Here is a 12,094-nt window from a genome sequence, read left to right as displayed (position 1 = left end):
CTAAACTGAGTTTACCTCTCAAATAAATGATCTGCACTCAAGTTGTTTGTTTTAAGGTCTGAGTTTGGTGGAACTCAACTAAGATCCTAGTTCTAATGGTCTTTCAAAGAATATACATGCAGCTAGCTCACCAACGATAACCTAGAATTTTCTGGCTTTGTTGCCTAGCCTCAGTCCTGGATTGGAACCAACTCTATTTTTGCCCTAAGAGTATTTACCGGTAATTCTCTAAGAGGTGATTTCCTAGTAATCCTGACTATACCTACCATCCCTTGAGAGACTGTGTACCTTCGAGAGGGGTCAGCTGGTACATGAGTCACACAGACAGAGATGAAATATTGCCTTTACTACTAATAAAGATGCTGTTGGAGAGCATGGCTTACAGTTGTGGGCCCTAACAATGAACCGCAAAGTTAGGCAGATTTATCCAGTCACAGACAGTGTTGGATAGCTGGAGGCCTCCAACTTCACAGGCGGAGGCTGCCACTCTAAAGTTTGCCTAATGGAGGAGCAGAACAGGATGTGTTCTCTCTGCAGACAGACAGATCCGAGAGAAAAAAGGAGGAGGAAGGGGTTGAATCATATGTGCCTAGTTCCTGTTCCAGTCAGAAAATTCATTCTCCTCCCTCACAGCAGTGACAGGGGGAAGAAAGAAACCAAGAAAGTTATTATAATGGGTTCCTTTTCTCATTGTAACAAGACGCTAGGGAAAGAAGTTCCTCTTTCCAACATTCGCAGGGTTTTTTTCCTCTTAGCTCATTGGGCTTAACCATTAAGCTCAAGGCCATCCAAGAATGTGACCATCTCCTTGGCAGGAGATCAGCAGTCTATCCTAACAGTGCTGCTCCCACCACAAGCACATCCCCTGACTTTTCCCATCTGAATGGCTGAAGAGCATAGCTACGGCCCTCAGAAGGCGACTCATTGACTGAATTTCAGGGCCACGCTGAACCCCAGCTGAAAGCTCCCCCTTTCATTTTGCAGCCCTAATTAAGTCTAACCATGTTGTTTGGACAGTCTATCAGAGGTTCTAAAAAGAGATTATATGACAATGTAAAGATATTTCAATAACAAAATTTCAGTAAAATATTGATGCCCCCCAATTTAAATATAATTCCTCTACCATTGTGAATTTCCCAGGGAGGAAAAAGTTCAAAGATGAGATTCTCTTGCATGCTTGAGTTAAAGACAAAGACATTAGAATATAAAACTCATCCTTCTGATGATTCTGATTCTGCTCGTTCTGAACTGGGGGGTTCTTCATGCCTTGGATAGCACTGTGGTTCTATCAGCAACCTGGACAAGGTCCCACTAGAACCACTAGCATGGCTTTTTTCAGAATCTCAAAAGTTAAATTATACACCAAGTTTCTGCTATGCCTCGCTTTTTTAAAGAGTATCAATCAAAACACTTAACACCAACATAGCTAAGCAAAAGAAAACAAATCAATACCAAGATCTTCAATTATCAATGAAAAATGATCCTCCCAGAACAGAACCCTGCAATTTCCATAGTGACCTTGATTTCAGCTTCAGCAGGAAGCTGAAGTCCTTGATCTGTAAATTTAAACTCAATTGGGAGGAATCTCCCCCAAGAGGTTAGCATTGGCAACATGCTTTACCATTCCTGTGGGAAGAATCGACTACTATTTCTCTCAGGTTGACACAGGTGACCATAAGAGATCAGAATATGCCACCCCAATATTTGCCACTCTGGCATAAGGATTATTTTGAGCTGAAAGCAAATGAGAAAAAGTAGGCATAGGATGAGCTCTCTGTGGTATCCTGTCTACCTGAAAACAAGATGGTAAATTCCCCTCATGAAGGTATCTCTTCCCTCCCCCCACCATTCTCGTTTCCACACCAGGAAGGGAATGACAACCTTATCACTAGAGATGAGATGGCACCTTGAAGGAGTCTACACAAACAAACCTTACTAAGTACCCCTTACCTATCATTAATTTCCATATATTTGCCTTCCTGCAATATCCTGCCCCTAGAAGCTCAAAGTCTTTTTCATTTGTCTTGACACTTCTCTCTTTTGTTTAAATGGTACAAGAGCACCCAAGCTTAGCTATTTCTTGTTTCTTTTTACTTTCTAGGGAGTCCCCTCACTGTGTAAAACTTTTAATATCAAATAACTTTGTATTTTTTCCTCATATGAATCTGTCTTATTAGTTTGCAGAACCAGCTGAAGAACCCTAAGAGGGCAGAGAATTTCTCTTCCCTGTGATATTTGCATTCTTGCAAAGTTTAGAAATATGCAGCGATGGCAAGCCCTATCGAGGGTCTGCCTGGAGAGGTCTTTCTTTCCCATCTTGCACCTTAAGAACTTTTTAACTTTTCATTTCCCTTTTGAGCCCTTCGCCTCCAACATCTCCCACCTGATCCATGAGATGTGGGCTTTAAATAACCACATGCTTTCCACACTGGCTCCTGCTGTTGGGTCTTTGTTGTGGAATGACATGCCTGGAAAGCCTGTCCTGTAAGGGTAGTTTCCTTTTCATCCCCTTGTTTCAACTGGGAAATATCCTCAGCAGATTCCTGAACTAAAGCTGCTATGGACATTTCTGCAGCTGACACTCTAGATTCAGCTGTCTATGACAAAACCCCCCAAATAACAATGGGAAGGTAGACATTTATTTCATTCACATAAATGTCTAGGTCAGTGTTTCCAGGCTGGTGTAGCCTCCAGTCAGGGATTCCTTTGACACTGCTGCTCTCAACAGTGTCAAATGCATGATTTGACCAGTCTGTCCCGTATGCAGACATCTTCGGCAACAGGAGCAGGAAAGGATGAAAGGAAAGCAGAGGGTGCCATGTCTAGTATCTTAAGGCAGACTATTAGAAGCTGTCACAGTTGACTTTTCTGTTTACATCTCATTTACCACAATGGAGACACACAAGTATCCTGAGCTGCAAGAGAGGCTAGGAAATGTAGTCTTCATTCTAGGAAGCCATACACCCAACTAAACTTATTATTTAAGAAAGGGAGAACGAATACTGGGGGCAACTGGACTACCAGAAAAACTGCACTGGTGAAGACAGAAACCACTGCGGAGCCCTCAGCCATCCATCCCTTGCTTTTGATTGGCCCAGGCCTCCAAGAGTATTTCCCTCCCCTCTGCCTTTGTCAGCAGTAGTGGGTATGTCCTGGCACTTGATTTCCCCTCTATACCTTTCAAGAAGGAAGAGCTGGGTTTGTAACAATATAACTTACCTCTTAAGTCAATTCCTTTTCTTAATACTCCTTCCCTAATATAGGCCTAATATTTGTAGAATCTGATGCCTCCTTCTCTTTCTTTTCTTTTTCTTTCTTTCTTTCTTTCTTTCTTTCTTTCTTTCTTTCTTTCCTTTCCTTCCTTTCTTTTCTTTTTTCTTTTTTTTTTCTTTCCTTTCTGTCCTGGACATGCACTTAACCTGACATTCTAGTCTAGATTTTGTTTAATGGGGTCTTCTGTTTTGAGAGATAAATCACTAGGTTCTGGTTTGCCAAAAGCAACCATTGTTTAAAAAAAAACCTTGGCCCCTCACTCTCACCTTTCAGAGTTTGATAATCAGCATGTATTTTCTCATTAGGCTAACGGCCAATCCAGGCTCAGATTCATTTATCACTGTTCTGCCTGGCTCTCTGATACGTTTCTTCTTTCTGGTTGGCTTCACTTAAGAGTCTTAATTCTCAAAACTTGTCAGGTGTGTTCCCTCTGGGCCTAGGGAGCACTGGTATCCCTATTTATAATTTTAGTGACATCTGGAAACCCATTCAGTATTCCCTTGAATAGTTTACTTCCACCTGACTGATCCTTTCCTTTTGAACTGTCCAACCTTTCAGGGTACACTTGGCTTTAGTGTCTCAGTTTTTAAGAAGGAGATTTCAATGGTTCTTGCCAAAGAGTCTCTTCTCTGTGTAGCTCTAAGAGAGTACTTTGCCAATAGTGGTCTATCATCTTGCTCCCTCTGAGAGTCAGCACAGTTGGCTGAGATTTTGCTTCTATTGTTGTTTGATTTTTTTGGGACCAAGTTATTATTTCTGAGCTAAAAAAAAAAAGTACCCTCCAAAACATCTTAGTCATTAAAAAAAATAACCTCTTATATGAATTAAACCTAAGTACATCATCTTTTCCCTTTTACCTGTCCTTCAATTTCATTTTTCCTTATATATCCATCTGATCTGTTCTCTAAGATCTCAACTTTATCTCCAAAAGAGCTTTCTCCTTCACACGCAAATTATTCTTAATTTTGTTCTTTCATTGCGCTTGTTCTAAGATTAAAACATATTCTAGAAACACTCTAGACACTCTCTGATTTCCTGAACAAATCTGATTCCTAGAGACATAAGGTTCTAGGCACAGACTGTCTTATTAATCTTTGATTTTAAAACAATTTAAATCATGGGCGTCTGGGTTGCTCAGTCGATTAAGCGTCTGACTCTTGGTTTTGGCTCAGGTCATGATCTCATGGTTCACGGGTTCGAACCCTGTGTAGGGCTCTGCGCTGATGGTGCGGGGCTTGCTTGGGATTCTTTCTCCTCTCTGCACCTCACCCACTCACTCAGTCTCTTTCTCTCAAAGTAAATAAATAAACATAAACTCAATTTAGATCAATTGCGTCTTTAATTTAGGCATTTTCCATTATAATAAGGGCTTGCATTTCTCTGCTTGGTTTTTAATAAAACCCTTGTGCAGGTGTCTGCAAAGCTGGAGGCTTGGAAATCTAAAGCCATGGTCAGAGCCTATATAACTTACAAATCCAGTCAATTTTGGATCATATGGTAGGAGATTAGGCTTGAGACTCTGGACAGTCTATATTACTTCAAGATTAGTCTTTGGGCACTGCCTACACAGACTGGTACTAACAATTGAAAACTAGAACTTAAAACTCCAGTGCTCCATAGCACACATGCTGTGTAAAGAACCCACTGTAAAAGAAATGATAGAATTAGAAAAATCATCATTTTGCAGCCATTACAAAAAATAATAGGTAACAATTACCAATGAATACTAAACTGGTTAGATGAAAGACCGATGGGGAACTTTCTAAGAATCCACTGGCTGACAACACCTGAGTGGACTGTCAATTCTCACATCCCTAAAACTGGTACATGGATATTACGTGCCTGGTGTGATACAACAGGGATAGTACTTCTTATAAATTATCCTTGACAAAAAATAATTTTGAACACAAATTTACTGGAACTTCTTACATCTACCAGTCTGCAGGAGAATGGGTGATAGAGGAAAAAAAAACTTTATCAATAATTTGAACACTTCATTTGTGATTTGCATGTCTTCCTTATTAAAAAAAAATTTTTTTAAAGTAATCTCTACATCCAACATGGGGCTCAAACTCATGACCTTGCGATCAAAAGTCACATGCTCCACCAACTGAGCCAACTAGGCACCCCACATGTCCTCCTTATTATAGATAACCTAGTTTAATGAAATGAGATCATTTATAATGATTACATAGTAAAACGTTATAGCCCAAAATACAAAAAGTCCTCACTTTATTTTTTAAAAAGTACTTTTGAAAAAATTTATTTCACCAGGGTCTAATCCTTTGCTGATGTTCAAATTTAAACAATTTTTCTGAGTCTGTCTCATAAGCGAAAAACATGAAAAGTTGCTTCTGTGGCATTTTCTTCTAGTTTTTCAAGCCCTCATGTAGTAGCAACTGGTTCAAAATACTGGTTTGTTTCAAAGCATGCAGTTTAGATGTATCTTCGCTGATGATGGTGATATTTCCATTTTGTTCCTGAGCTGTCAGATCACTTTCACTGTCAGACAGTGTACATAGTAGAATATCGTTCTCATAGGTTGGAAAATAATACCTGAAAACAACCAAAGACATGTTGAATAAATCCAGAAAAGTTTCTAGGCAAATGAACATACACGTTACTGTAATTCTGCCAGGTTTCTTTGTCAACAGTTTCAACAGCATTTTGCAAAGGTGGTATGGGGAAATAACTTGTGAATTACTTTTACTTTGACCTCTACTGGATGACATCATTCTTACTAGTATCCTTGCTAGCTGCCCATCTGGCCTGTGATTCATATTCCCACAGAAACTCACTACCTGAAAAGGCAGCTTACTCTAGAACCGAGCAGCTCTAGTTGCTGGGGATATCTCCATAGATAAGGCTAAAAATGACAACCCTTTCATTTTTACTCTAAGTCCCAGTTCCTCCCTAGAGGTTAACAAAATTCAAATATGGCTACTCTTTCGTACATTAATCCTTCATATATCTGATGAAAACAATTTCCCTTGAGAGTGTGTGTGTGTGTGTGTGTGTGTGTCCTTCCCAACCTAATCATTACTGGTTCCTTCATTCTAGGTGAACAAAAATCAAACATCTACAGAATTTTAAGTCTATTATTCTGGTTCCTTTTCTGGACACATTTAGGAGTTAGCTCTGGTGTATCTCTAAAGATTTCAACTTACTTAACGAGAATTATAGGAACAGGGTCTCAGGTCAATCCAGAACTGACTTTGTCTTTCACAAATCTAGGATTTTTTAAAGACGAAAATCTAGCGCTTTTCGGCTAGTGTTCGGGGGCAGGGGTGGAGTGGGGAGGGGGTGGTGGTGCAGATTTAACATTCTCTGAGAGGAACGTCCAGGTAGCTAGAACCCTATAACCTCTCAGAGGTTCCCTCAGCTGAGGTTGTCCAGACTGATATGAGGACCAGCCCAGAAGGCTGAACTGGCAAAGGATACCTGGCAGTCTGATACCACCTACAGAGGTATAGATCTGTGGGCCAACTGCTTAACATTTATAAAGTACTGAGATGCAAAGTATATACCAAAAGCCTTAATAGTTGGATGTTCTTTGACACAGTAATGTTATTTCTAGGAGCTTATCTAAATGAAAAATTAGATCAGTGTGCAAAAATGCAGGCGTATGGATAGTCATTGTGTTACTATTTATAAGAACAAAATGCAAGAAGTAATCTCACTATCTAACAAATTAGGTAGATCTAGTGAATGGGATATTTGGCAACCCTAAAAAATGATGCAATAGATGTATATTGGTATAGAAAAATGCTTACAATATTCTGTTAACATAATTTTAAAAATTGATACTTCTATATCTACATCTTTATCTATCTTCATACCACAAAATCTGAAATAGTTGGTTACATTTATAAAAGGGGGATTACTTTAAAAATCAGGTTTAAAATATATATATTTTTTAATGTTTATTTATTTTTGAAAGAGAGAGACAGAGTGCGAGTGGGAGAAGGGCAGAGGGAAAGGGAGACACAGAATCTGAAACAGGCTCCAGACTGAGCTGTTAGCACAGAGCTTGATGTGGGGCTCGAACTCACAGACCACAAGATCGTGACCTGAGCTGAAGTCGGACTCTTAACTGACTGAGCCACCCAGGCGCCCCTTAAAAATAAGGTTTTTGAAAATTTTTACTTTTTACAATAAACATACGTTTCTCTTTTATTTAACTGAATAAAGGAACAAATAAGGGCTATGGAGCAAAGAAGTACTGAAAACATAGGACATTAAGGATATTGAGCAAAGAATTACTCACTCTGGTTGATCCCATATCTTTCTTTCAGGAAGCAGTGATGTATGTTTAGTTTCTTCCATGTGAGTCCTTAGCTCTGCTTTGGACTTGAATTTCACATGGCAACTATAACATCTACATTGGTGAATTTGCCTTCGAATGAAATTGACCAATTTTACTTGCTGATAGAAATTCAATCCTGAAAATGACAGTTTACAGAATCACTAGACAACTGGTCAGACCCATTTTTGCAAAAGAGCCACTTCCCTTTATTACCCAACCTGAAGAGGCAGTACAATTGTAAAGCATAATAATAGATATCAAATAACAACAGCCAATACTCATATAGGGCTTATGTGCTAAGCACTGTTCTAATCATTTTCCATGTATTAATTAATTAATACATTTAATTCTTGAAAAACTCTACCACATAGGTAGTACTACCATGTCCACATTATGTGTTAGGAAACTGTCCACAGCTACACAGTTTGTAAGTGGTTGAGGTAGGATTTGACATATATACATAACTGTAAGGACAGCAAAGTAATGTAACACTTTCCAGAGTCTAGGAAAATAGTCAGTGAGCTGAGGTGTGGGAGGTAAACTTTCTAATCTTTGAGCCATTAGCAAGTCAGTAATTTACATCTTTATGCCCCTAATCTTTCTATCACAGTGACACTGAGGATGATGCAATTGGGTACATCTGTCTATGGTAAATAATCTAGCTACACTGTCAAACAGTGCAGTAGGTGTTTTGTATACATTCTCCACTCCCTGTAACAGTCTGTTGACCTGAGGCCTTATGTCACACAGCCATTAAGGGCTGGGGCTGGAATCTGAACTCTGACTTCCAAATCCATGGTCTTCCCATTAGCCCCTTCCACTTCATGAAAGATACTAACCATTAACTTGTGTTTTATTTGAAGCATATTCATATATGTAGGAAAGAAGGAAGACCACATGAAACCAAAAACCATATTTGAACGTTACAGTTCAAAATGGTTGTGAATCACTGCTTCAGGCAGTCCTGCTGAGACCATCTGTGGAGAGACACATTTTGGCTGTGCACTCCCCAATCACGACTACTGAACGCAGGCATCGTCTACAGAATAGTGTATAAAAATGCAGCATCATGGAAAACAACTTCTGAATCAAACTTACCAAGTTCTGACTTTATTTTGAGGAGATCAAAATCGTGTGCTTCCTAAAAAAAGGAATGAATATCTGTGAGTATATAAATTATTTAATCTTTCAGGCTGAAGTTATAAACAGACAGCTTATTCATAGGAGTTTGAACACTGTTGAAACTCAGTCTCAGTTCATCATCTTCTGCTTCTGAAGTAGTCGAAATGTAACTGTTTCCCTCCCCACATCCAACTACTTTTTAAAGCACAGTCCAAACAAGTCATGCCAATCAGTTAAAACATTTTAATTATTCACAGTTTGTATCTACAGTTTTCACAATTTACTATGTATGCATTCTGCAGTCTGACAAAAGTATCCCCAGTCTCTAGTAAGACGTGGCCCTACTTACCATACTGTGCGCCTGGACTCGAATTATGGATATAGGTCCTTTGCTACACAAGCAGATAGGTGATTTTGCAAATCTGCTTTTCATTTTATGCTGTCAAGTACACTGCTTAATGCAAATTTCCCTTCACTCACATCTTCCCACAAATTACATTTCTTTTGATTTTTACAATGCAGACTTATTTTATTCTGTTCCACTCCTGCAATCGTCCATCTGGGTAAATGTTTGAACTTAAAAGCTTACAGAGAATAAAGACCATCTAACTCCCTGTGAAGGCATTTAGTGTCACATCAGAGGCAGGATGATTAGGAACGCCATTGACTCTTTATCTCCGAAAGTGACTGAGCAGAGGCCGTGGACACGGGTCAAGGGTGTTGCAAAGGGGATTCCTACACAGGGTGGGGGGCTGAGACTTCCTTCAGTTCAAAGATTTTAGGATATTATGAATTAATTTTAAATGCTAGAAACTATACACACAATACTATCAGCAACCTGTTTCAGAGAAAATTACTCTCTGCTTTCATAAGGTAAACGCTCGTGGCCTTTTGAATACCTTCTAAGTTCTTACTTTACGGAACTGAGAACAGTGCGTCTGAATGAGAGTGGGGAGAAGGTGGGTGAAACAGGATGCTCTGCATCACGGTTGGCAGAGACGGCTGGGGGAGGGTAGGGAGAGCATATGAGAATCATCCGGCAATATTTTTCTATTATAATCACCCCTCTCCCCCCAAGCTGCGCTACCGTCCTGAATCATTAGATGTCCCCCTTCCCACCCCCACCGTGCAGCTTAGGATCAGAGGTGTTGGGAGTGTGTCGTCTCTCAGATACACTGGCATGAGAAAAAGGTTTAGAATTATTACCTTCAAGCTTAATTGTAACATTAAAAATGGCATCCAGAAAAGAACATACAGGCTGGAAACGCCCTCACATTTCTTCCCTCCAAATCGTTTTAACTGAAGGAGCTGCACAGCCACACCGTGCACCGTCTCTGCCTGTGTCCCCCATCTCATCAAGGGCTTTGTGAAGGGCAACTTTCTCCCTTCTGCTCTCCTTACCAGCACAGGAAGCAGTGGAAAAAGACTTAGAACCTGTCTGTATCTTGAGCACTGTTAATCATGGATACAGGTCCCGCATTCTAAATAAGAATTATCTACAAAGATCTGAGAGGAAGGACAGCACGAATGGTCTGCGAACTCCTATGCTGACCTTTCACATAGGTCCAGTGCCCTGTACTCAACTGTCCTGAGTTCTGGTTCTCCTTGACGGATCTGGCGGTCTCTTGTTTTGCTTATCGCATTTTTAGGAACAGGATGACAGAAATTAAACATAGAAACTGATAAGACTGCTACTGCTATCAGCCACCCTGCCAGAAGAAAACAAAATTCAGACGAATACAAGCATCTTACCTCCATGTGGACACATAATTTCTCAATTGTTTCTGCTTGCTTTTCACAAAATAGGCAGACAGCAGAGTCAGGGCGCTCTTCCCAATCAGACCAGTCGCTGTGTTAAAAAAGAAAATAGTAAATACGGAGATTCCCCTCACACAGTCACTTGGTATTACTTTCTCCTCCCTAGGAAACCCTGCCAATCTCTTTCAACTCTGACATCGCTGTAAAGATTGTCACATCATATTATGACTTTTTGATACAGCTTTTGAAATTCAGAGCAGCACCATGAAATTAATATAAATAGCGAACAGGTGCTGCTCCATTTTCTTCTATCTGCTTCTCTTCTGAGCAGCTATTTCACTGCAGAATCAGGATAATGTCTTTCTGACACAACCAGGTTTAATTTGCAAAGGAGGCCTATCAGAGATGCGATGCTTTCTCTCATTAGCCACAACCACTAAGTACACACGCTGTGAAGTGTGAGGCTGGGAGTATGTCTCTGCATGACAAACGGTGTGTTTTAAAAAGCAAATCATACATCCTTCATGTGAGAAATGCTGATCATTCAAATGGGACAAGTGTTAAATCTGGTGGTAGACAGAGAAGTTAAAAATCATACAGGACCCATATTACCATTCCTGCCGACCCACCACCCCCTGCATTTATTTTTGGAGATACTGCCAACTTCTTCTCATTCCTGAGCCTGGAAAACTGAAATTCCAGGAGAGAAAAAAAGGCCAAACGGCTTTGAAGGAAAAGCGGATGAGTAACAGGGAATCCTTTTAGGTTGAAAAACACATGTCTCAAGCCTGTAACTCCGAGGAAAGGAGCTGTGAGTTTCCAGTGACTCGAGTTTTCAGTGACTCAATGGGATGAACATGGAACACGGTTAACTCCACTTCCATTATATTCTCTAATCATATCACTTCAAGGTCTGGGCACCAACCAAGTGAGCAAAACACCAATGGAAGGTATTTTTCTCTGCACTGTATTTTACCTGTGTGTCCAATTAACAGTTTTAAAGGCAAAACACTATTTAGTTAGAGTAACAGTTGCTTTAATGATTTTCATGCCGAAGTTACTTTGAATTCAAGTTTTTGCACTAATACATGGAAGGATGGATGGCTTAAAAAGAAAGTCTTTTTTATTTCTATTCTCTCTTCAGAATGATCATTTTAAACCAACTGAAGAAATGTTTTCCTACTCTTAAAACAACCACAATTAATTAGCAGCAGTAACAAGTCTTACTCTTCCTGATGGTCTAGCAACTCCCGATCATCTTCCAACTGAACTTCCTCCCACGATTTTCCAAGTTCCTTTGTGGGAAGAACAGAAGGATTAGAGAGCTGGAAGAAGCGGGGTGAAGAGGAGAAAGGAGAGAGAAAATAGACACAGAACTTAAAAAAAAAAACAACCATAAAAAACCCCCACAGAAACTCATACTCGGTGGTCTTAAATCAATACACGTAGGATTTATTAAAACAGTTATTTCGGTGACAAGGAAGGATGTATCCTAAAACATTTTTAATGTTTTTCTTTTTGGAGAAGCAGCAGTATTTTTTCAATCAAATTCCTTTCTCTTAAATGTAAACCAACATTTCTTAACCCTGGATGCACATTAGAATCTCTTGGGGATCTTTTTAGAAATCCAAAAAT

At 39.7% G+C, this 12,094-nt stretch overlaps 1 protein-coding gene across 2 annotated transcripts in view; it reads right to left on the bottom strand.

The window, feature by feature from the left end:
* Nucleotides 1-4,606: 4,606 nt before the first annotated feature.
* Nucleotides 4,607-12,094, bottom strand: part of ZNF277 (zinc finger protein 277) — a 112,725-nt gene continuing 105,237 nt past the window's right edge. For both annotated transcript variants that reach the window (XM_042922437.1, XM_042922443.1), the window contains exons 8-12: nt 11,687-11,754; nt 10,454-10,550; nt 8,678-8,720; nt 7,541-7,715; nt 4,607-5,829 (exon numbers count right to left, since the gene is read on the bottom strand). In XM_042922437.1, coding sequence (XP_042778371.1) covers nt 5,643-5,829; nt 7,541-7,715; nt 8,678-8,720; nt 10,454-10,550; nt 11,687-11,754 — 570 coding nt within the window. In that variant the 3' untranslated portion in view covers nt 4,607-5,642. The remainder of the gene's footprint in view (nt 5,830-7,540; nt 7,716-8,677; nt 8,721-10,453; nt 10,551-11,686; nt 11,755-12,094) is intronic.

The sequence above is a fragment of the Panthera leo genome, chromosome A2, assembly GCF_018350215.1.
Source record: "Panthera leo isolate Ple1 chromosome A2, P.leo_Ple1_pat1.1, whole genome shotgun sequence".
In the NCBI taxonomy this organism is placed as follows: domain Eukaryota; kingdom Metazoa; phylum Chordata; class Mammalia; order Carnivora; family Felidae; genus Panthera; species Panthera leo.
The sequence above is the reverse complement of the archived record's forward strand: the minus strand, read 5'-3'. Positions and strand labels throughout refer to the sequence as shown.